This window comes from Aspergillus ruber, assembly GCF_000600275.1.
Source record: "Aspergillus ruber CBS 135680 unplaced genomic scaffold scaffold00010, whole genome shotgun sequence".
Taxonomy (NCBI): domain Eukaryota; kingdom Fungi; phylum Ascomycota; class Eurotiomycetes; order Eurotiales; family Aspergillaceae; genus Aspergillus; species Aspergillus ruber.
Window position 1 is genome coordinate 179232 of NW_024467306.1, and position 24274 is coordinate 203505.

Consider the following 24274-nt stretch of genomic DNA (forward strand, 5'->3'; position numbering starts at 1 on the left):
TCTCGTCTGATCTTTGCTCAGATTGGAAATCCGCACAATAAGAATATCTCTCTGAACTTCCTCCAACGTCTCCCACACGACACGAACGCTTTTTTCTTTGTTATACCTCTCTATCGCTTCCTATCTCTGAGCTGTCACATTGGTATGTAGATTTCTCCTTCTTTCTCGTCTTGCCCACTTCCGTTCTGTCGTGGGTCGTTCGTGTCACTCACTATTCCGCTTCACTCTCATTCCAATTTACTGACCAGGTTCTCATATTATAGTTAAGCGTGTGAAAGCTTTTTATTAGACCTTTTGACTTTATCGATATCCCCATAGAGGCTGCTCGACTGTTCATAGATCCCTTGGTCCAAGTCCTTTATTTTTCCTCGGTTATTTAGAACCTTCCTTTCGGACTATCTTTTTTTTTTTTTTTAATACGACAACCAAAAAAGTTTGCTACCTCAACAATGGCCGACACGACTCAGGCTCCTATCAACGGCACCTACCCCACGCAGGTGTACGCGGACTCCTACAACCACGTCATGAACAACTCTGCCAACTTCCAGCCCGCGCAGTCGTCCACGCCCTCGAATGCGCCGCCCGCCGATCAGAAGAATGGAATCTCCAAAGACGAAGTCGGTTGGTATTTCGTCGAGCAATACTATACCAACATGAGCCGCAGCCCAGACAAACTCCACCTCTTCTACTCCCGTCGGTCGCAGCTCGTCTTTGGTACTGAGGCCGAGTCGGTTCCCGTCGCGGTTGGTCAGAAGGTGAGTTGATGATTCATGTCACTTGTCCTCTGCCAACTAAGCCCTGATTTCTAACCGCTCTTTTAGGCCATAAATGAGAAGATTAAGCAGTTGGACTTCCAGGAATGCAAGGTCCGCGTTTTAAACGTTGATTCCCAGGCCTCGTTCGACAACATCCTGGTTCACGTCATCGGTGAGATATCCAACAAGTCTGAACCGTCCCGCAAGTTCGTACAGACTTTCGTTCTTGCCGAGCAGCCCAATGGCTACTACGTATTGAACGATATCTTCCGTTACCTCACCGAGGAGGAAGAGGATGTCACCGCTGAGGAGCCCATCCCTGCTGCTGAACAACGGCAGCAGCAACCGCAGGAGCAGGAGCAGAAACAGGAGCAGCCAGAGCAGGCTCCAGAGGTCCTCGCAGAGCCAGCCGCTCCCGAGGCCAACCCTGCTGCTCCCGAGGCTCAGGTGGACAACGAGCCAGCGGTCGCCAAGGTCGATGAGAAGCTCGAAGAGGCTAAGCCTAACGGCCAGATCGTGGAGGCCCAGGCTGCTCCTGAAAGCAACGGTGTTGCTGAAACGCAAGAAGCTCCTGCTGCTCCTAGCGCACCGACTCCCGCCGCTGAGCCGGAGTCGACTCAGGCTGAATACCCGCCAAGCCCGGAGCCCACTCCCAAGGCGGCTGTTCAGAAGGAAGCTCCGGCACCTGAAAAGGAGGCCCCTGCTCCCACCCCGGCGGTTCCGGCCGCTCCGAAGACCTGGGCCAACATTGCATCCAAGCCAGGTGCTACCCCGGTTGTTCCTGCTATCCCTGTTGCTGCTCCCAAGGCCCCGGCTTCCAATTCTGCTCCCCAGGTTGCGGCTGCGGCTCCTTCTGCTCCTGCTGCTCCTGCTGCTCCTGCTGCTCCTGCTGCTCCTGCTGCTCCTGCTGCTCCTGCTGCTCCTGCTGCTCCTGCTGCTCCTGCTGCCCCGGCTTCCCCGGCTGCCCCGGCTCCTCAGCCTGCTGCTGCTTCCGCGCCTACCCCCAACCAACCTGCCGCCAGCGACAACAATGGCTGGCAAACCGCTGGCCACGACCACAAGAAGACTCAGTCACGTAGCGGTGACGAACAAGTCTCTGGTTATATCAAGAATGTCACCGATAAGGTTGACGCAAGCTTGCTGAGGCAAACTTTGTCCCGCTTTGGAAAGATCAAGACCCTCGAAGTGAGCCGTCCAAGGGTATGTTGAAAGTTCCACGTTCATTTTCTTTTATCCTGGATGTTTTAAACTAATTGTTTGATTTAGAACTGTGCCTTCGTCGATTTCGTGGAGCCTGCTGGCTATGCCGCCGCTGTTGCCGCCAACCCCCACCAAATTGGAAGCGAACAAATCAACGTGGAAGAGCGTCGCGCTCGTAACCACTACGGTAATGCCAACTACGGTCCTCGCGGTGGCGCTGGCCGTGGCCGCGGAGACCGTGCAGGCAGCCAGGGCCGTGGTGGCTTCCAGCGTGATGGCCGTGGTGGCTTCGCTCCTCGTGGCCGTGGTAACTTTGGCCCCAAGGGTCAGGGTCGTAACCAGGCCCCCCAGGCTGCTTAAATCTCTTAATTGATTTTGAGGGGTTGACGGAGCTTACGAAACACGAAAAAGCATTTGATTACGCGAAGCTTATGAAGCTTTTTCCTTATTCTTCTTCTTTTACCCATCTTCTTTTCGGAATTCTCCGCTATTTCACCATTTGAATGGCGGTTAGCCCCTATTTCTCGTCTTGATTTCTCGATACCTGCTTCGGAGCAAATCTAGGACATGTATTACTCGCGCTTTTTACTGATAATGACATGCTATGTGGTTCGGTTTTTTCTCCGTTACAGTGCATACTAGCGGTTGGAAAAAGTCTGTTATTCTTTTCGTTTCTTGTTTCATTTGCAAATGTTTTGCCCATTTTGCAGAGCAGGGCACTGATGTGTGATTTGTTTGGGATTTCTTCATACCACTTTTTTTCTCTTGTTATTTTTCTCCAACCGGGTTCTAGCATAGCGAGCTTGAATGTTCGTATTCATATCTTTTCTTCATATGCTTATTTTTTTTTACAATGGGAGTTGCACACATTGCTATCATATGCCAGAGATCTTGATAGTAGATCGAATCTGTTGCTTACAGAGATACCGAGCCGTACGGAGAGACCGGGGGAAGAGGGCGGAAAGTGTACAATACGGTATTGCCATGGATGTAGAACTGGAAAACAGGGATGTGATTGGCTCCGCTGGGGGAGGGTAATGGGTGGAGAGCGGAACGTTCTAGATGTATGCCTTAGGCAGGAAGGGGTGGCGGCCAAAGAACAAGAGAAAAGAGGCAAAAAAAGGCAGTGAACGGAACAGGAGAAAAATCTGGAAAGCTGTGCCAAAGGAAATTAAAGGAATTGACCACAGAACACGCTGGAAGATCCTCCATGCACATAGCAATCTACCGGATCGGGTTTAGTGGGTAGCGGAGAGGGTGTGGAAGTTGCTGGATTGCCGTAGAAACTGATTTTCTTTTTTTCTGCCAGAGAATTTATTTCTTTCCTGTGCCCGCTTCACTTCTTCCTCTTCCTCCTCTTCATCACTCCTTCTTAAAGATACCATCTCCTGCCTCCTCTTGAAGGTATCTTCTTATCTTCATATTCTGTCCCTGTTTCCTTTTCGTTCCGGGTTTCTTTTTGTTCGTTTTTAACTTGTGAGTATCCGCCTGTGAGAACCCCACTTCCGCTAGTTGAGCTCGACTTGCTTCGTCTACAAACCCTGTTTCTTGAAAAAAATAAAATAAAATAAAATAAGAAGAACAGAACAGTTGAACACTGGATGGAACTGCAAAATTCTTTGTTTTGCTCTATTCAAAAATTGAGCAACGAACACACAAAAGAGAATTTTGCGGTGGTGACTCAAAACAGTGGCGGGGTAATCAGATACGGGACCTTTTGAGACTAACAGAATTTTTTTCCCATCCAGAATTACGCCTTAACGACTTCATCATGTCTGCCGAAACCTTCGAGTTCCAGGCTGAGATCTCTCAGCTCCTCTCTCTCATCATCAACACCGTGTACTCCAACAAGGAGATTTTCCTGCGTGAACTCATCTCCAACGCCTCCGATGCCCTTGACAAGATCCGCTATGAGTCTCTCTCCGACTCGTCCAAGCTCGACTCGGGCAAGGATCTCCGTATCGACATCATCCCCGACGTTGAGGCCAAGACCTTGACCATCAAGGATACCGGTATTGGTATGACCAAGGCTGTAAGTAGCTCCCATCGGTTGTGAATGGCGTGGTTGGATTAGGGCTAACGTGACACAGGATTTGATCAACAACCTTGGTACTATTGCCCGCTCGGGCACCAAGCAGTTTATGGAGGCTCTCACCGCTGGTGCTGATATCTCCATGATCGGTCAGTTCGGTGTTGGTTTCTACTCCGCCTACCTCGTTGCCGACCGTGTCACTGTCGTCTCCAAGAACAACGATGACGAGCAGTACATCTGGGAGTCTGCTGCCGGTGGCACTTTCACTCTCACTCAGGACACTGAGGGCGAGCAGATCGGCCGCGGTACCAAGATCGTCCTTCACCTCAAGGATGAGCAGGCCGACTATCTCCAGGAGAGCCGTGTCAAGGAGGTTGTCCGCAAGCACTCCGAGTTCATCTCGTACCCCATCTACCTCCACGTCCTGAAGGAGACCGAGAAGGAGGTCCCCGATGAGGAGGCTGAGGAGAAGAAGGAGGGCGAGGATGACAACAAGCCCAAGGTTGAGGAGGTCGACGAGGAGGAGGAGAAGAAGAAGGAGGAGAAAAAGACCAAGACTGTCAAGGAGAGCAAGATCGAAGAGGAGGAACTCAACAAGACCAAGCCCATCTGGACCCGCAACCCTGCCGACATTACCCAGGAGGAGTACGCTTCCTTCTACAAGTCGCTCTCCAACGACTGGGAGGACCACCTTGGTGTCAAGCACTTCTCCGTTGAGGGTCAGCTTGAGTTCCGCGCCATCCTCTACATCCCCAAGCGCGCTCCCTTCGACCTCTTCGAGACCAAGAAGACCAAGAACAACATCAAGCTCTACGTCCGCCGTGTCTTCATCACCGATGACGCCACTGACCTCATCCCCGAGTGGCTCAGCTTCGTCAAGGGTGTTGTCGACTCTGAGGACCTTCCTCTCAACCTGTCTCGCGAGACCTTGCAGCAGAACAAGATCATGAAGGTCATCAAGAAGAACATTGTCAAGAAGACTCTCGAGCTCTTCACCGAGATCGCTGAGGACCGTGAGCAGTTCGACAAGTTTTACTCGGCCTTCAGCAAGAACATCAAGCTCGGTATCCACGAGGACGCCCAGAACCGCCCCGCCCTCGCCAAGCTCCTCCGCTACCAGTCCACCAAGTCTGGTGACGAGATCACCTCCCTCCAGGACTACGTCACCCGCATGCCTGAGCACCAGAAGCAGATCTACTACATCACTGGCGAGTCCATCAAGGCTGTTGTCAAGTCTCCCTTCCTTGACTCCCTCAAGCAGAAGAACTTCGAGGTTCTGTTCCTTGTTGACCCCATTGACGAGTACGCTTTCACTCAGCTGAAGGAGTTCGACGGCAGGAAGCTCGTCGACATCACCAAGGACTTTGAGCTCGAGGAGTCCGACGAGGAGAAGGCTGAGCGTGAGCGTGAGGAGAAGGAGTACGAGGGTCTTGCCAAGAGCCTTAAGGAGATCCTTGGCGACAAGGTCGAGAAGGTCGTTGTTTCCCACAAGCTTATCGGTGCTCCTTGCGCCATCCGTACCGGCCAGTTCGGTTGGTCCGCCAACATGGAGCGTATCATGAAGGCTCAGGCCCTCCGTGACACCTCCATGAGCTCCTACATGTCTTCCAAGAAGACCTTCGAAATCTCCCCCAAGTCTCCCATCATCCAGGAGCTCCGCAAGAAGGTCGAGGCTGATGGTGAGAACGACCGCACTGTCAAGTCCATCACCCAGTTGCTCTTCGAGACCTCTCTCCTTGTCTCTGGTTTCACCATTGAGGAGCCCTCCAGCTTCGCTGAGCGTATCCACAAGCTCGTCTCTCTTGGTCTGAACATCAATGAGGACACCGAGACCACCGAGGAGAAGGCCGCTGAGGAGGCCGCTCCTGCTGCCGCCACCGGCGAGAGCTCCATGGAGGAGGTTGACTAAACGAATCGCCAAGAATAAAGAAAAATAAAAAAAAAAAAAAAAAAAAAAAAAAAAAAGTCTTTAATTGGAAACGGGGACACGAAATGTATCTTCTTTCATCAACTTTTTTTTTTCTAATTGCTTGCTTTTTTTTTTTCTCTTTTAATGACTTTTAAGCAACTGTTCCGGTGGTATCCGCATCCTGCGAGTACTGCACTCCCTAGGACGGGACAGGAAAGACATGTGTGTTACGATTTACAACCCGGCGTTTTGAGCGTTTGAATAATTCCATACACAGTACTTTATGTACTTGTTTCTTTACGAAGAATGCTACTTTTTACTGTTCAACTTTCACATTCTCAATAAATATCGGAGTCTCGTAGAAAGATTTTCTGACTTGTCTGTCTACTTTAAAGAGTGTCTCCTGTCGTTTGAATACCAAGGAATTAAGCTTAGGAAACTCGAAAAGAGGAAAGGCAAATCAAATTCGGTATTCTGAATAGAAACCCGCTTGAAGCAAAGAGACCACAATCGTAAATCCTTTCCATACATAGTGAAATGCAAAACACAAAGACGCCTAGTCCCAATTTGAGTCCCAGCAATGAAATATTATTATTATAGATTGATATAAAGGTAAATAATATAAGGTCCTACCTCATACTCCTGAAGAGCATGCATATATACCGTTCGCCCGCAGAATTCCTGTTTCCGTCAGGTTATCAGCTAACCAACCGATCAATCCATCAATCACCACCAGTCTACAGACACATCAGCCAGACTCTGGGGCGGATAGCCCCAGAAATTAGCAAGCCAGAGGGCCAGCCCTCCAACCACCCCGAAACTCCCAACGATCTGGAACATTTTCCACCCCCTCTGTCTGAGATCATCCGTCCACCACACGACACCCAGAGGGTCGTGGGGCGTTAACCCCGTGATGTGGTGGTATTTGATGTTGTGTTTCGTTTGGAGTTGGACACAGTTTCCTCTTGCTTTCTCGGGGGAGACACGCAGTGGTCCGCCGAAGGTGGTGGGTGTTTGTCGGGTGGTAGTGGGGACTAGGGAGCCGTCTACGACGCATTCGCTTAGGCGTTCCGTTAGCCAGGCGGCGCGTTCGCCTCGGGCCATTGCTGCGTATCTTTCGCGTTCATTTTGGAGGCTTCGTTGTAGGTCTGCTGCCCATTTGACTAAATGCACTTGGGCTAGTCCTTCTTCTCGCTGGGTGTGATCTGTTATCCGTGCTAGTGTATAATCCAGCGAGCCGCTAAAGGCGGGTGAGGCGAAACTGGCGGAGGATAAAGAGTGATTTGGAGAAGTTAATATTGACACGGAGGGGCTCAGCGATGGCGAACGTTGATGCGCCCTGGGTGATTGCATAGGTCGTTGTTGCTCATATTGTCTTTGGACGAGTTTCTTGGATGCAGAATGTCGCATCCAGGCCAAGTGGTCACGATCAAATAAGTTTCGGACAAGGAGGTTTAACTCGGATGGTACCAAGGGTTGAACGTAGTCCGGGCTCATCAAGGTACTGGCATCCATGGTATCCTCGTCGTTGGACTTTGCGGACGACACCGCAAAAGGCATCTGGGATTCAGATGTATCTGTCTGACCTGAAGACTGATTTCCGAAAAGAAAGGGTTTGGCATCAGCAGCTCGAGTTCGTTTTTGAAAGGTAGACTTGAGGGCGGCGATCTGGTCAGACGACATGAGATCTGATTTGGCTATTACTGGAATGACATTCGTGAAACCACAGAGCTTCCTGATACATTCTACGTCTTCTTCAAGGGTATCTAAGATGTTGTAAGCCAGAGCGTAAGAATGAATATGATTTGTGACCAGGTAGGTACTCACCCTGTGAGATGAGATATATGATTGCGTCAACCTGGGAACCGCCGTTCCCAGCAAGCATATTTTGAAAGTCAACATTTGAGGAATCCAGAGCCCCAATAGCACGGCCAAGTTGCTGGCGCATATAGTAAATGATGACCTCAGTCTGCTCGGTACGACTTGAAGAAGTCGCGGATGTGTCAACAAAGCAGAGATTGCGCTCAAGCACAATGTCACCCATACTTTTCCTCCTCTGCAGAATCCGTGAATCCTCCAAATCCGACCACCATGAGGGATACGGCTTGGTGCTCGCATGGATCTCTGACATATCTGAGCGCATGCCATGAGACTGTGCACGAGACGACCGGCGTCGTCGTGTCGAAGAAGAGGATGGAGGGAATGGATCAACATGCACAATTTGTTCGCATTCTTGCACAATTGATTTGATTAACGATGTTTTGCCAGAACCTAACAGCGGTCAGTTGTCGTTTTCAATCCAGCGCCATCATATGAACCTACCAGAAGCACCAGCCAAGAGCACCTTCAATCGTCCCATTGCTTTCCCTCGTTCCGTAAAAGGTCTTCTCTTAGGCATCCTAAGACTAGGCATGATCAACTGAGGCATGCTGTCAGGACCAGCTTCTGGCACCTCACGGCCGTCACTGTCCTCTTCCCCGGAGACGATAGCCTGCTCGTCTGTGATGGAAACATCGTCCAGCGGTTTGAGAGAATGATCCGACAGTGATTTTGGACTGCTCGGTAGTGACGAAGGATGATCATCTGGATTGCTGAGATTGAGCGGTGTCAAGGGACGTGATGAGGCCGGGTCCGAAGGTGGAGGTTGGAGAGAGGAGAAGGAGGAAGAAGGATCGGATTTGAAGTGAAGCAACTCGAATTCCCTGAAGGCTGATCTCCACTGAGCGGCTTCAGTCGCATCGTGTTCGTTATTGTTATAAGAAGCCGGGTTGGGGGACAGTTTACCGCTGTCCGCTGCGGGTATATCGTCGCATTCGGACGCGGCTAACGTAGCCTGATGAACGGCTTCGTCGAGGCTCTGGACGCCATACATACTATCTCGTGAGGGTTCGGCTTCGTCGGAGTCAGAATCAGGGTAGGAGTCGTGATCGGGGCGTCGTGAAAGAAAGAAAGTCGCGGGGGAAGTAATGCGGGGATTAGACCCCGGCTGTTCGAAAGAGGCCTTGCGGGCACGAGACAAAGGGACGTCTGGGACTGGAGGCCTCATCGCGAAAATATGTAGTCGCAAGGAGAATCAGGATGAGGCCATGGAGTGAAATATAAGAAAGGGGATAGAGAGAAAGCGGTCGGGGATGGGGGATGTTCGTGCTGGGGATGCGGTGATGATGATGGGCTGAAGCGGTGATAAGAGTGATTGCCTGCCTAATCAGGCAATGTCACGTTATGTCGTGTCATGTTACCCCAGGAGTATGCATCTCTTGACATGATATCTATGAATACATACGGCATACACTGGAAATGCAGCTGTCAGAGAAAGACAGCTGTACTCTGTAGTCTATAGATAAGAACATGTAGTTGACATGACTCGATATATCAATATCTAATCCACTATATTGTCAACTCAGCACATTCTTCGAGTCATCCTGCGTCAGTGAAGGCCAGCGAGGATTACTCCATCAATTGAAGACCAAGTTGAAGCATATATATATAAGATCGATGACTAGTGCAAGAGTATTTATCACTTTTGTCCAGTTGAATCTGACATGCAATAACAGCACCTGGCTGAGAATTGTTTGGCTATGCTCCATGAAGTATTGCATCTGCAGGCATTGCAAAAATTATAAGTGTCAGTAAAATGGACTGATCGTATTGATGAATCCTACTTAATGATCTAAACAGTGATAGGACAACCTCCCAAGGAACCACTGTCTGCTATTGAATACAGCCCAGACATCCAAGTCTGCATCGGCTTGAGTTGCATGCATTGCATACCCAACAGGATCACATCCAAGCAAACCCTAGACAATCATGGAGATCTTCATTCGACTGAGAAGAGGCAGTGTGGAACGATTTGCTGCCTCGGTCTGCTCGTGGCGTGCTCTGAGATTTACTTGAGGGGTACAATGATGATTAACTTAAAACTTGGAGATTGCCGTTGGAGGGCGGGGACTGCATTGGTGTACACTGCAGAGTACTGACTAAAGTACTCACTGATAGTCTCTCGAATCGGCACATAAAAAGAGGGGAATTATGCCAACCCACACACAGGAATCCACTTCTACAAATTACTGGATAACGATATCTCCCGATTTGAATAGGAGGCCTTGATTCAGCAATCTTGTCGAGGCTAGAGGCATACACGATACTAATCAATGGCTCATGGCTTTGATTTACGTTGATGATATGATATAGCCGGCACTATTTCGGAGTACAAGTGGAGCACCCAATGCGCCAGCCATACAACCCACGCCGATATAAGCAGGGGGGTCCAAATGGAGCAGTGGATTCTCCCCGGGTCTGGACTCAGCGAGTACGGAGAGACATAGTACGGAGTATGGAGAGTATCCGTGTGTGCTCATCTTCCAGGATGACCAGACAGCTTGAGTGCATGGATCGAGTGCTCGATATAGCAATGTGCGCCGGCGCAATTGGAGGCTCATTGAAGCTTAAAAAAAAAAAAAAAAAAAAAAAAAAAAAACAAATTACATTCTATGCGCACAGAGCCAGGTACGCCCCCGAGTCTCTCCGGAAACCTTTTCATTTTATTTCGTCGGGCTTTTCCTTTTGCCCCTCATAGACTGTTATACAGAAGGAGCTGTAAGTGCAACTGCTCTACTTGCACTCCATAGTCAAACGTCGACAACCGACCTCGTGCGGCGCAGTCATAATTAATATAGAGAATTGGCTCTAGACAAGGGTTTGTATAGTTAGTATGAGTATGTTAGAGTGCAAGTAATGTACTAGCTGACCGTCTAAAAGCGGTGCCTCCCGACTCAACTCCGATCGGCAAAGCCGGGCACAAGGAATTCGTCTTTTCTTCCTCGTCTTCTCTTGGCCTTTTTCTTCTCTCTTCTTCTGCGACCAGGTCCAGCGTCATCTTTTGCTCTGGATCGTATTCTTTCTGTCTATTGGAATTCGCAGCTTCTTTGGACACCATGCTTGCCGATAATTTGTCGTGCTGAGTCGAGGCCTCTGCCTTTACTCCGGAGTATTTCCTCTCTTACGCCACTCTCGTCTCCTCTCTCGTGGCATCCGAACCCCCCCCATTTATATCCTCTTCACTCGTTGTCTCTACCAGTCTAGCAATTACTTTTATAACCCCGAAAATGGACCCTGAACCGTCGCTGTCGTGGCAGGACCATCTCCAAGATGAGTCGCTCTTGCCGGCCGCCAACGACGACTTCACCAACTTTCTCGAGTTTGGAATGCCTTTCTCTCCCCAGCAACAACAGCAACAGCAGCAACAGCAGCAGTCGCTTCCTCCTCGTTCAATCCCAGGAAATCCTCCTGCGACCGCTTCGGACCAGTTCGTTCGCATGGACACCGATGATCCCACCGCTGCTTCACTCCATCTCCACACAGACAACACCAGCGGTCATGATGTCTCCCAGGGCCCGCCTTCGTCGGGCTTGTCGATGCCCTCCTACTCTGCTACAACGGCTGTCATGACTCCTGGGTTTTATGCCCAGGCGCAACAGTCTTCCCATTTTCAAGATCACCAGCATTTGCCGCCACAGGAACCGTCGCAGCAGTCGGCGAGTTCGCATTATCACATTCCCAATGGCCAAACTATAATCCCTCCGACTCCCAACAGCATTGAACTACATGGTAACGCAGCGCGATATCCGCAACGTATAGACGAGTATGAACAGGTTAGAACGAACTTCCCCACGTAAACCATGGGAGCACAAACTAACACACTGGCATTACACAGGCGTACTACACTCCTCTTATTTCCCCTGCAATGACACCTTTGGAAACTCAGTTCCGCCTCCCAGAATACACCATTCCTGGAGAGTATTTCACCCCTCTCACGTCTCCAGCTCTCGAAGCCCAGAACGCCAACTCCAATAACGGTTACCCGTTCCCACAAGGAGGGCCTCAGATTTCTGAAATGGGCTTTTTGCAGTCCCCCGTTGACCACGCCCTTCCTGCATCATCAACGCCTTCCTCGCCCGGTCTCCTTCGTACCAAACATCGCCGTCATCCTTCGACGACCAATCGATTCTCCGCACGGGCGAAGAAACAACAGTCGCCGTCGGTGCGGCCCCAAGCGCGCAAGAAATCGCTGCTCAGTATCAATCCCAATGAAGTGCTTAATGGTCTTGGTCAAGATGATCGCACCAAGCACCAAGCCAATGGTGTCAACGGAGGAGGGTATCATATTGGAAGCAACGAGAGCTCGCAAGACTCGGTGTCTCCAGAGCCTCTTTCAGAACCATTGATGCCCCCACCCGCGATTCCTCACGCACGCAAGTCTCCGGCAATTGCTCCTCAGACATCCCAATCGCAGGGTAACGACGCGCCCGCAACGCCCGCAATGCTTATGCGCATTCAACGATCGCAGCAACAGAGTCAAGGTTCGACTGGTCAATTCACTGGTCAGGCGAAACTTGTTCCAGGTAGCGATTCACATGATGATATTATGACCGATGTCGCCCTTCCCGAGACTTCTTTATCTGCTGGGCCCCGTCCAAAGATGACTCGTATCGATACGACTATCCATTCGGGTGTCCCTACACCAGCAGCATCGACCAGCGCGACTCCCGCGTTGGAACCCAAGTCCACCCCAGTGGCACCCAGTCCGCGATCAGTTGCCATGCCGTCGCCTAGTGGACCGATTGCCAAAAAGTCCGAAACACCTAAACTTGGTCCATCAAGTAGGAAACGACCAAGCCTGAGCTCAACCCAACCCAGTCCGCAAATACGCCCCAAGATTAGTCCTAACATTCAACCTTTGGCACCACGTGGCGATGGTAAGAAGCGCATCCCTTGTTTTCTTTATCATTTGTTGCAACGCTAACTAGTTGCTTCTTATAGGCATCTCGAGTGAAACATCTGCTCTGTATTTGGCATCTAAATCTAATTACCAACACATTTTAGATGGAACACTATTGCCGGGTGTATCATATCCTGAGACTCTAGCTGAGAATCTGAGCTCGAAACGCACAAATCACAAACTTGCCGAACAGGGTCGTCGGAATCGAATCAACAATGCTCTCAAGGAAATTGAAGGCCTGATTCCCGTGGAGTATGCAAAGATGAGGATCGCCAAAGAGGCTGCGGCTTGCAACGTCAAGCCCAGCGACAAGGAGAAGGAGAAATCTGGGAATCAAGCGATCAGCAAGGCTAGCACAGTGGAAATGGCCATCGATTATATTAAATCGCTGCAACATGAGCTGGCAGGCACGAGGTTAAAGCTAGCAGTGGCAGAATCCCGACTAGAAGAGAGAGAAGGTACAGACTCAAGCAAAGATGCTTCGCGTTCTGGGTCGAACGACGAGACTACCACCAATTTTGAGTCAACGGACGTTGCCAGTCCAAATGCTCAGGCCGATAAAAGTTCTGCAGCTACGTCTTCATGACACAAAGAGTTGTTTTTTGCACCGTTAACGTGACACGTGTAGATACGAAGTCACGACATATGGCCAGAGGAAAGAAAATTCCGGATGAATACTTAGTTGCAATGGGTACGGTTTATTATCCTTGGTTTGCAGTTATTCAGGGTGGGTGGTTTCTTTCTTTTTGGTTCCTTTCTTTCTGTTTCAATTTTCTCTCGGTAATATACGACATATTCTGGTGCGTGTGGCACCAAAGGATAATATCCATTCTAGTTGAGTACCATGTCTTGAATTTGCAATACCAGGTCTTGATGGGCGTTGTTTTGTTGGTTGGGCGGTTCGGTTGGGTGTGGCTGTAAATCATGTCTTTTTTATGCTGTATTTAGATCTCTTTTTTCTTTTCTTTTTTTCTTTTCTTTTTCTAAATATCTTATTCTCCATATATTATTTACAGAATGATATTAGACGATTCAACCGATGGTTCCAACGTTGTTGTAATCAGTCATTATGTCCACTAACGTCTAGGGGTCTGCTAGGGCTAGTCAGACAAACTTGAAGGAGGGTGAAATAACAGCATTATTCATATATCTCCGAGTATTCCCTGAAAGTCCTCTGGTTCAACGTGTAGCGTTCTCAATGAATAGGCTCAGACTACTAAACTTGACAACTAGTTGTTGGCTAACTGGGTGGACAAATGATGCCTCAGAATTGAGACATCCTGCATAAGTAATGCACAAACATCACGTGAATTTGATAGATTGGTATATAAAGTTCCCTGGGGTATATCTCTCGCTTAAAAAAATTCGAATCCTTCTTAATCTTCAACAGTAACTTCAACGGACACCTGGAGACCAGCTTCCCTCTCCGTCAATGCTCCATTTTAAGCTGCCCGGTCAGGCAGGGAAGTGCCCTGTGGGCCAGTAGCGGCAGCAGCCTTGAACGATTGCTCAAAATCAGCAATGATATCATCAATGTGCTCTGTACCGACGGAAATACGGATGCCATCCTCTGTCGTGCCCGAGTCAAGACGTTCTTGCTCGGTGAGTTGCTCGTGAGTCGTTGACCAGGGGTGAATTGCAAGAGTCTTGGAATCTCCAACGCTGTATCAATTAGCTCGGTTTTTTTGATGAGCATTTTGATATGTGATTTATATTCTTATTCCCTTTGTTTTTTTTTTTTTTTTTTTTTTTTCGGGAAATAGAGCGACAACGTACTTTGCAAGGTTTGAGATCAGCTTGAAGCCGTCAACGAGCTGGATACCGGCAGTAGAACCACCCTTGACCCCGAAAGATAAGACACCGCTAAAACCACGCTGCAAGTACCGCTTCGCAGTCTCATGACTGGGGTGATCTTCGAGCCCGGGGTATGAGACCCAGCTCACGTTTTCGTTCTTCTGCAGCCACTTTGCAAGGGCGATTGCATTGCTTGCATGGCGCTCAGCACGCAGACTGAGGGTCTCCAAGCCCAGCAGGAGCTGTTGCGCAGCAAAGGGGTTCAGTGCTGTTCCGAGATCGCGCAATATCTCCACACGGACCCGGATAGCAAAGGTTAGGGGTCCAAAGGTTTCCCAGAACTTCAGACCATGGTAGCCGGCAGATGGTTCGACAAATTGAGGGAAGCGAGCGGCGTGCTTGCCCCAATCGAATTTTCCAGAGTCAACGACCACGCCAGCAATGGTGGTTCCATGACCTCCGATCCACTTGGTTGCGCTGTGGACGACAATGTCGGCGCCATGATCGATAGGGCGACAGAAAAATCCACCAGCTCCAAAGGTGTTGTCAACCTATCGAAGGTCAGATTCACGGACCTGTGTCAGTAGGTGAAATTAATCAGGAAATACTCACCACAAGAGGGACGCCCTTCTCGTGGGCTACCTTCGAAATCTCAACAAAGTCAGGCACATTATAACGAGGGTTGCCGATTGTCTCCACGAAGACAGCCTTGGTGCGCTCGTCAATGGCAGCCTCGATATCCTCTGCCTTGTCACCCTGGACAAACTTGGTATTGATACCTAGGCGAGGGAAAAGGACCTTAAACTGGTTGTATGTACCACCGTACAAATTGCTAGTCGAGACAATGTTATCACCGGCATGGGCAAGAGCAGAAATGGCCATGAACTGTGCACTCTGGCCTGAAGAAGCTGCTACAGCCGCGACACCGCCCTCAAGAGCCGCAATGCGCTTTTCGAAAACGTCGACCGTGGGCTAAATTGGCTAATTGTCAGAGAACTGGGCGAGCGTTGGTTCTTCAGAGAATACCCACGTTCATAATCCGGCTGTAGATGTTGCCGAATTGCTTGAGGCCAAAGAGCCTCGCTCCGTGCGCAGAATCATCAAAGGTATAGGACTAATTGGCGACCATAAGTATATTGAGCAGTATGGATAATGAGAGTAGAAAAAATACAGTGGTGGCATAGATAGGAACGGCACGGGATCTTGTGGTAGGGTCTGGCTCTTGGCTTGAGGACTGAGAGTCAGCATAATTGTGATGGATATTGTATTTCAATTGGTAGTAACGTACCCAGCGTGAAGCTGGAGAGTCTCAAAACGAGGTGGCGGCTGCTGCTCGGAAGACATGATGACCGGAATGCGGAGTAACGTCTGTTGGATCTATATACGGTATCTTTGCTGTTTTAAGGATCAAGGAATCCGGGATACAGGAAATGCAATGCAATATATAGAAATTAACAGGTAAGAAACACAAGAGAAATTCCCACGAACTCGGAGGGAGTTGTGAGGATGTGATATAAAAGCGACGCGGAGAAAAGGCGATGGTGGGCATCGATGGCGTGATCAACTGGAGGAGGGGAAAGTCAATCATTCCGTGGATTTTGGAACTGAAAGGGAAACTTATACATAATGGCTATTCTTGTGCTTATTCTATTGCAAGGCTGAGTGAAATTGAGGTTTGTGTTATTGGTATTATTGCGGTGTTGTCGTGCTCGGAGGCGAGGAACAACATTTTACGACAGCTGAAAAGCTCTTGCGATGGAAATTTTATTATGTTGCCGTTGTACGAAGCGAAATAATGTTTTCAGATCTCTTTAACAGAAAATGTAAACCCTCGGGATAAACACATAGTAATACATGTGAGAAAGTAGAGTAATGGTGTTCTCGACTTTCATGATCGTCACATGTCCACGGACCATCTACATATGTATATTTAATATGATCACCATCGCAGCTCAGCCAAACCCAAGAATCTTCAGGTACATACTAGTATTTGCATTTCCTTCGGCAAACAACCAATCCTGTTCCTTCCCTTGTTCCAACTGAATCAGATCATGAAGCTCCCTGGTATTCGCCACCATGAATTCGGATACTTTTATGACTGGCGGTCAGGCAGACAAAACAACGAACAAAGTTAGGCTTCCACTTTTTTTGGTCTATATATACAAGAACAACTTTCTTTCATTTCTCACTTGAAATGTTCTCTCTACAAAAAACTACAAGAAATAATTTCAAAAGACTTGATTTGCCCGGAATCCTGCAAAGGTACGCCGTATGCTGCACAGTTGTCACATTGCCATGTCACAGAACCCCAAAATGCCCCCCTCTTGTCAGCTTAACGCGTTTTCAAAGGAAACCTGTCCTCGAATATTTCCATATAAATACCCTTGTTGATGTTTGGTGGCTGACTGACTGTCAAACAGCTTTTTTAAACCTTGCACCGTTGCACGCTCTTACCCTATTTAAGAAAGAAAAGGCCCCCCATATTCTAATCTACAATGGCTCTGAGCTTTCCATGGATCTACCCCGTAAGGTTCGCGCAGTTCGTCTTTGGCATAATAGTCCTCGGTTTAACGGCATATGGTGTGTATCACCCACCCTATAGTTATGTCTTTGCGCGCCTTTCTTAACTGCCCTGTAGTCGTCAATTTGGGGGCGTCCGGCCCAACGGATAATTTCATGCTATTCAATGGCGTGTGGACACCCTTCGTTGCCGTGCCTTTCCTTGTTTTCGCGCCGACCTATTTCCCAAACCTCGCACATCGTCTCATTCTCGTCGGGGTTGAACTGGTCACGATGATCTTCTGGTTTGCCGGGTTTATTGCCTTGGCTGTTGCGCTGCCAGCTGCTAGTTTTTGCTATGGAAGTGTCTGCAATTCTCTTCAAGCCGCGACGGTTTTTGGAGCCTTTGAATGGTACGTTTATGCTGCGGCAATGACATGAGAACTTATAGTTGACTGTTCTCAGGGTTTTGTTCGCAATCACATCGGCGACAGCGGTCATGGGAGTTATGCGATCCGGTCCCAGTGGGAAGACCGCGAACGTTGGTGTCTAGTAATCCGCTAGTAGGAACGACGAACGCTATGATGATGAAATTTGATTTGATTTGTGATGTCATGCACTACAGGCGGTTCCAGCCCTACTACACGCATGACCATGATTTGACGATTTACCTTGAGCCGCAGACTGCTCGACGACTTACGATGGAGGTGTGCATGCTTCTTTTATAAATTCTGCTTTGCGCAATTCTTAATGCTATGAATGATACCCAGCCTGTTCATGCTGTACGGGGTATGTAAGGGAGTTGTCACTCTTGAATCATAGATGCATCTTACCTTAAGACACTGCGCCTTGCCACCCTGTATGACCATAGACTTCCGTGTATACAAGTAATATTTAAACCTTGCCAATGCGCCGACAATAAGCGTTGAGTACTTGATTACAGGTGCTTCGCTTGGCATGTAATGATATTCTGTGTTTGTAGAGGCCCTTATGAAGGATTCTAGAAGACTGGACGAGAGTTGAACATATGCATTATTCTTTGCGTGACTCGAGCATGGTCGGCTTCCGTTCCCGACTTTAACCGGCCGGAGGAATATCGCCATCGGTCGGCTCGGAGTCTGCCGGGAGTCAGATGACAACCACGCTATACCCGATGGAGCAATCCTGACGGCGTCTTGGCGTTTCCACCGTACAAAGTACAGAGATAGCAGTATGAGTACCCCGTAGTATGGATGCTCTTCTGCTCTGTAGACTGCAGTAAAGCTGTTTATGGACCTACTTACAAGTACCATAGGCTATGGAGACATGTCTTATCAATGCATGAAGTTGCAGCGGAGGGTCTTTTACGAGCGAACAAAAAACTCTGTTCGCGGAGGTTTACCCACATTCCTTTGCCCTCGGTCCACATCCGGTAGGGTACATCTATGCTCTGTGCAGTCAGAACTCCGGTTCTATTATCAGAACCCAGTAATATCAACCACTAGAACTAAAAAATTCTGTTAGACTATCTTGTTACTCACACTCAGCCATGCTTATCATTCGCCGTTGTATCAAGCATTATCTGAATTATGGCTGTCAAGAACTACGTTGATCCCCCTCATACCCGTCCATTACTCCAATACAAGTACTGTTCAGACCCCTCAATTGCTTGATATTCATTTATTCTCACAGCTCGCATTGATCCAGTATCCTTATATATATTATCCTTTCAATTCACGGTGAAAGGACCGGTTACGGTTACAGTTGATTTGATTTGATTTCCCCACATTGTACCAGACACACCGGTAGGGAAGGGAAAAAAAAGTTTCTGCCGGATTGACTGCTCTCGGTGGAGCCGGTCTTCTTCGCATTCGCCGACGCGACAGCTGTTTCTTTCCTCTTCACTTTTACCACAGAATTCCCTTTCCTTCTTCTTCTTCTTCTTCTTCTTCTTCTTCTTCTTCTCCTTCCTCAACCTCCATACAAACTCCTACCTGGTCATCGCGCCCATCGCGGACCAGTATGGGCGCCGAGCAAGACCACTTCTCCGTTACATCGAAATCTGCTCCGGAGAAGGGCAACATGGCCGGTCAAGACCACATTCAAGTCGACGCCCATGGCTACAAATCTCAAGAGTTGAGCAGCGTGGATGTTGAGAAAAATGGCGCCAATGGAGAAACCGAACAAGCACCTGAACTCAAGCGAAACTTGAAGAACCGCCACTTGCAGATGATAGCTATCGGTGGCACTGTTGGAACTGGTCTTTTCATCAGCAGCGGTACTGCCATTGGCCACGCCGGTCCCGTCGGTGCAGTAATCGCCTACCTCTTCGTCGGAACGATTGTATACTCGGTTATGGCTTCACTTGGGGAACTGACGACTTATATCCCGGTCGCCGGTGCGTTCACATCTTATGCAACTCGATTGATCGATTCAAGCCTTGGATTTAGTATGGGCTGGATTTACTGGTGGTCCTGGGCTTCGACATTCGCTGTGGAACTAACGGCAACGGGCTTGATTATCCAGTTTTGGGACAAGGACATCAATATCGCCATTTTCATTGCAATTTTCTGGGTTGTCATTCTGCTGCTGAATCTCCTACCCGTCAGTTTCTATGGTGAGATCGAGTTCTGGTTCTCCACCATCAAGGTGATTACGGTTCTGGGTTTTATGATTTTCGCCATTTGTATCGACGCCGGCGCCGGTAACAGGGACTATATAGGGTTCCGGTACTGGGTACACCCCGGTGCTTTTGCTCCGTACCTCATTGAAGGCAACGACTCATTGGCCAAGTTTGTCGGTTTTTGGTCTGTTTTGATCCAAGCCGGTTTCTCCTATCAGGGCACCGAGCTCGTCGGTATCGCTGCCGCCGAGACCGAGAATCCCCGCCAGACTGTCCCGTCTGCCATCAGAAAAACGTTTTACCGAATTCTATTCTTCTTCGTCCTGACCATCTTCTTCATCGGTCTGCTAGTGCCTTACGATAACGGCGACATGACCAAGGACGGAAACAACGCTGATTCGTCTCCGCTTGTCATTGCGGCCAAACTTGCCGGGGTTCAGGTGCTACCTCACATTATCAATGCGGTTTTGTTGACTGTGGTGCTTTCGGCCGCCAACTCGAACGTCTACAGCGGCAGTCGTATTCTGCTTGGTCTGGCGAATGAAGGGATGGCGCCCAGATGGTTTAAATACACCACAAAGCGTGGTGTGCCGTGTTACAGTGTGGTATTCACCTCCCTGTTTGGCTTGCTCGGTTTCTTGAACATGTCCAACTCGGGTAGCACCGTATTCACCTGGTTGACCAACATTTCTGGCGTGGCCGGTTTCATCACCTGGGCATCATTGAACGCTTGTCACATTGCGTTTATGCGGGCCCTAAAAGCGCGCGACATCTCGCGTGACTTGCTTCCATACAAGGCAGCCTGGCAGCCCTGGTATTCCTACTATGGACTCTTTTTCAACGTTCTGATCATCCTGACTCAGGGGTTCACATCATTCATCCATGGGTTCAACGTGACGGACTTCTTCATTGCCTATATTAGTCTGATCCTCTTTGTCGTCCTTTATGTGGGACACAAGATCATCTGCCGATCATCCCTTGTGAGTCCTCACGAGGCAGACATCGATACGGGCCGGGAACCTTTGGCCAACGAGATGTGGGAAACCTCCGACCCGGCTGCGGTTCCTTGGTATATTAAGGGATACCACTGGATGCGGCGGTTCTAGTCGGTTTCTCCTATGAACATACTTCTTTTTTCCCTTACAAAGTCTAATTTTCTCCGACTGTACTTTATTTATGCATTGATGTCAGTGTTTTCTTTCTTTCTTTTTTTTTTTTTTTTTCGAAAAAAAAGCATACGGTGTTTAACGAGTATGAGTGAGCGACCATGAAATCTCCTTACTATCATCATCTCGACTCTTTTTATGTTGATTAATATTCGATATTCAACCATGTTGTGATGTACATAGAGCGCGCACATGAGGGGATTTGTTTTATTATTACTTTTACTGTTGTTGAGCCATTCAGGCAAAGGAGTTAGGTTGCATTTCCGGCTGAGGGTTCAGTCGTTGTCGATCTGTTTGTATGTGTTTGTGCATCTAGCAAACCTCAACAATTCAAAATAATCATCAATCTAATATCTATAATTTGCTGGAAGAATATAGAAGTAACAATTACTCGCGACTTCACCCGCCTACTTATCACCGCGATGTAAACCTCATACATTCGACATAACTTTTCCAACCACAGTATAAGTAAAAAATCAAAATAGGGATAGGGAATTTCCATTGCGGTGTAGCGCGGGCAAGTGGCCCTGAACTGGCTTACGAGACTATTGCTACTAATATAGCAAGATTTCAACAATAACGTTATTACTTTTATTCCATAGAAATTGCAACGGACTCAATATCAAGCGCGCAATAAATAAGGATAAGCATACATGTAGAAGCTTGACAAAATGAAAATGGGAATAGAGATACATGCTAGGATGTTAAACCAAACGAACAACGAAGTTGCATCCATCAACCAGCCCAAACACGAAAGAGAAAGAACGCGGGCGAAGAAATACAGTAGTAGAAAAGGTAGAAGAGAAAAAAAGCACGTAAAAAGCCGACCACCCAGCCAAAAGAAGAAAAGAAGCCAAGAACAAAATCCATAGAATGCAGGGGAAGCTATTGCGAAGCAAAAGCAAGATAGAAAGGGAGAAAAAAAAAAAAAAAAGAGAACACAAACATAGCAAGGCCTGAATATGAAATGCTCGCATCCAGGACTTCGAAAACTCCGCTGGTGCGTTGGATTAAGCAGCGATTATTGGAATATCAACCACCCAATAGCACTGGAGGCCCCGTCCTCATAAATTTGCAACGTGTAAAATAAAATGCCTTCGACAAGGAGCACAATCGTTCAAACGCCAAATGTCCAGTCCGGAGAAAGGAATCGTTAAGAAAAAGACGAGAATTTGTACAGCGAATTCGATGATAAAATTCGTATCAGCACAATAGCTGCGCACTTTATTGCACGGTCGTTTTGTCGTATTTGGTCATAAACAAGTCTAAGGCACTTTAGCTGCCCTGACCAGGTGGTGGCGGTTGAGATCCTGCTTGTGCTCCGCCCATCATGAACCCCGGAGGAAACATGGGCATTCCTGGGAAGGAGAAGCCAAATCCAGGTACTGCCGGGGGGACACCAACGTTGTTCACATTGGCGGCGTCACGATCACCCTGGCCGCCAGGTCCAGGGGGGTTCTCACGTTCTGGGCGACGGAAACGATCCTGCTGAGTGCGAGAAGAGACTGGTCCCCGCTTGCCTCCAGTATCGGTTGCAATGCGTCTGCTAATGGCTATAGAAGAACTTGATTAGCTAGTAGATCAATGGAAATTGAAGAGGCAGCTTACCCTTGGACGAGACACCGGCACCAATTTCGATATCTGGCTCTTCGACAACCATGCCACTCTCCATAGGTCTGCCACCAGTTCCACCATACTCCGCAGTAAGCAGCCACTTGCGGTCTGCCTCTGTGAGTCTCTCGATCGGAATGATACTGACACCGGTCTGGTAGTCGCTGCAATCACGTGGACCGAATCCCACACCCCACCGGGTCTATGAAAACAAATGTCAGACATGAATCAAACTAGAACAGATCAGGATAACTGTATGACTTACTCTAAGTTGCATGTCTCCGGATTTGTACGATTCCATTCCTTCACGAGCATGGATAGCATCATTGCGGCCAACCATTTTGATAAAAGCATGGCGTTTGTCGATGTTGACAATGCAAGTTTGAACGACACCAAATTTGCCAAATAGCGAACGGAGATGCGCTTCAGATGATCTAAAACAAGGTCAGACGTGGTCAATTCAATGGATAATCTTGAAACTTACGTGACACCACCGACAAAAAGAGTTCGGCTCAGTACTGACGCAAAACTGTTAGCATAGGTTATTCATAGGTTTAGGAATGGAAAGAAACCTTTCAAATTGCCTTGACCAATGGAGTAGTCCCATTCGATCAACTTCGGGCCAGGAGGGGGAAGAGCTAGGTCTTTACGGGGGGATGGTGAGCGACGTCTGCGGCCCGGAGGGCTGCGCTGACGATAGTCCCGTCGACCACGTATGTCCCGGGGATCTCCGCCCCTGCGACCCGGAGAGTCTCCGTGGTATTCTCCATAGACAGGGCTATCACGCCTGCGTGGAGGGGACACGTCACGGCGCCTATCCCAGCCAGGGGAACGGGAGCGACGACGATACTGGCTGGGGGGTGAACGCATGTAGTCGCGCTCACGAGGGTCGAGATCGCGCGTTTGAGAGTCCGGACGACCACCCCAAGCACCCATGGTTTGACCCGGCAATCCAGGGAATCCGGGAGCTTGTCCAGACATGTTGCCTATGCCGGCAGAACTGGACAGAGAGAGGAGTTGCAGAGCGGTAGCCCATTGATCCTGAGGAATTCCTTGTGCCATCAACAGCTGCACAAGCTGGAGTTGTTGCTGAAGGGCATCTGGCGCCATAGCTGGCGTAGGTTGGGCGGGAACTGTAGCCGCTTGTGGCAGGAGTGCAGCAAGCGGGTTTTGCGGAGCACTCATTGGGTTAGGAGTCTGAGACTGACTCTGAGGTTGAACCAACGCTGGATTCTGACCCATGCCACCCAGAGCTGCGAATGGGTTCGCCGCTATAGCTCCCGCAGCAAAGGGGTTCACGTTAGGCTGGGTAGCTCCGGGTTGCGAAGCCTGGTCAACGGATGCAGTCACTGGCTGAGCGGTGGCGGACTGCGGGTTTAGGGCGGCAAGCGGGTTATTGGTTTGCGCTGCAACTGCCGGGGCTGTCGGGGCCGCAGTGTTTTGTTTGGCCATATCCGCTAGGGCTTTCAGGATACTGGAAGTATCAGGCGTCGACTGAGGTGCAGTCGCCGAAGCGGCACCGTTGGAGGCTTGCAACTGTTGCTGGCCATAAGAGATATGATTCGGGCCTGGAGATCCTTCTGGGGTGGTGGATTTAACATCTAAGAAACGTCAGATTCCGAGTCCATGATTACAAGCACAGGCTATTTGATGCCTGGCATTCCCAGCTTTCATTTGGAACAGCACACCAGGCCACCAAGAAAGAAGCGTTAGAAAAAAAAAAAAAAGACAAGAGGGAGTCTTACTGTTAAAAGCAGGCGCGTTTAGTTTCTCCTTGAAATCATTAATCATATGGGGTGGGAAAGTATTTCCACGCTCCCAGATGTCAACCAGCTTCTTGATTTTTTCCTATAGCGAAGAACGATCAAATACGTAAGTTGGACTATTCGTCATGAACGACGGGAGTGCAAGTTTAGACGAAGACGATG

At 48.9% G+C, this 24274-nt stretch overlaps 8 protein-coding genes across 8 annotated transcripts in view; 5 read left to right on the forward strand and 3 right to left on the reverse strand.

The window, feature by feature from the left end:
- Positions 1-449: 449 nt before the first annotated feature.
- EURHEDRAFT_454321 (NTF2 and RRM domain protein) lies at positions 450-2315 on the forward strand (the record flags this gene model as incomplete). Its single annotated transcript, XM_040784189.1, has 3 exons — positions 450-755; positions 822-1955; positions 2022-2315. The coding sequence occupies 3 exons, from the start codon at positions 450-452 to the stop codon at positions 2313-2315; spliced, it is 1734 nt and encodes a 577-aa protein (XP_040639548.1).
- Positions 2316-3726: 1411 nt separating this feature from the next.
- hsp90 (chaperone Hsp90) lies at positions 3727-5896 on the forward strand (the record flags this gene model as incomplete). The annotated part of the gene is made up of 2 exons (XM_040780123.1): positions 3727-3987; positions 4046-5896. 2 exons carry the CDS (start codon positions 3727-3729, stop codon positions 5894-5896), a joined length of 2112 nt encoding a protein of 703 aa, XP_040639549.1.
- A 363-nt stretch (positions 5897-6259) lies between these two features.
- EURHEDRAFT_411590 (uncharacterized protein) lies at positions 6260-9047 on the reverse strand. Its single transcript, XM_040781664.1, has 3 exons — positions 8219-9047; positions 7724-8167; positions 6260-7662 (listed from the first exon to the last, which is right to left on the reverse strand). Exons 1-3 carry the CDS (start codon positions 8940-8942, stop codon positions 6623-6625), a joined length of 2208 nt encoding a protein of 735 aa, XP_040639550.1. The 5' UTR covers positions 8943-9047; the 3' UTR covers positions 6260-6622.
- Positions 9048-11001: 1954 nt separating this feature from the next.
- EURHEDRAFT_454149 (phosphate-sensing transcription factor PHO4) lies at positions 11002-13260 on the forward strand (the record flags this gene model as incomplete). Its single annotated transcript, XM_040784177.1, has 3 exons — positions 11002-11547; positions 11610-12651; positions 12716-13260. 3 exons carry the CDS (start codon positions 11002-11004, stop codon positions 13258-13260), a joined length of 2133 nt encoding a protein of 710 aa, XP_040639551.1.
- Positions 13261-13826: 566 nt separating this feature from the next.
- EURHEDRAFT_530332 (O-acetylhomoserine aminocarboxypropyltransferase/cysteine synthase family protein) lies at positions 13827-16117 on the reverse strand. Its single transcript, XM_040787145.1, has 6 exons — positions 15757-16117; positions 15640-15694; positions 15499-15582; positions 15081-15440; positions 14451-15019; positions 13827-14336 (listed from the first exon to the last, which is right to left on the reverse strand). The coding sequence occupies exons 1-6, from the start codon at positions 15810-15812 to the stop codon at positions 14117-14119; spliced, it is 1344 nt and encodes a 447-aa protein (XP_040639552.1). The 5' UTR covers positions 15813-16117; the 3' UTR covers positions 13827-14116.
- Positions 16118-16963: 846 nt separating this feature from the next.
- Positions 16964-17520, forward strand: EURHEDRAFT_454612 (MARVEL domain-containing protein; the record flags this gene model as incomplete). The annotated part of the gene is made up of 3 exons (XM_040784211.1): positions 16964-17048; positions 17107-17380; positions 17433-17520. The coding sequence occupies 3 exons, from the start codon at positions 16964-16966 to the stop codon at positions 17518-17520; spliced, it is 447 nt and encodes a 148-aa protein (XP_040639553.1).
- Positions 17521-18613: 1093 nt separating this feature from the next.
- On the forward strand, positions 18614-20709 carry EURHEDRAFT_37294 (putative arginine transporter). Its single transcript, XM_040778515.1, has one exon. It carries the CDS (start codon positions 18969-18971, stop codon positions 20673-20675), a length of 1707 nt encoding a protein of 568 aa, XP_040639554.1. The 5' UTR covers positions 18614-18968; the 3' UTR covers positions 20676-20709.
- Positions 20710-21850: 1141 nt separating this feature from the next.
- The window catches only part of EURHEDRAFT_37658 (Nrd1 complex RNA-binding subunit), a 3583-nt gene continuing 1159 nt past the window's right edge, over positions 21851-24274 (reverse strand). Inside the window, exons 3-9 of the mRNA XM_040778869.1 lie at positions 24092-24194; positions 22919-23947; positions 22831-22864; positions 22612-22780; positions 22344-22548; positions 22140-22288; positions 21851-22000 (exon numbers count right to left, since the gene is read on the reverse strand). Of these exons, the coding sequence (XP_040639555.1) occupies positions 21989-22000; positions 22140-22288; positions 22344-22548; positions 22612-22780; positions 22831-22864; positions 22919-23947; positions 24092-24194 (1701 nt within the window). The 3' untranslated portion in view covers positions 21851-21988. The remainder of the gene's footprint in view (positions 22001-22139; positions 22289-22343; positions 22549-22611; positions 22781-22830; positions 22865-22918; positions 23948-24091; positions 24195-24274) is intronic.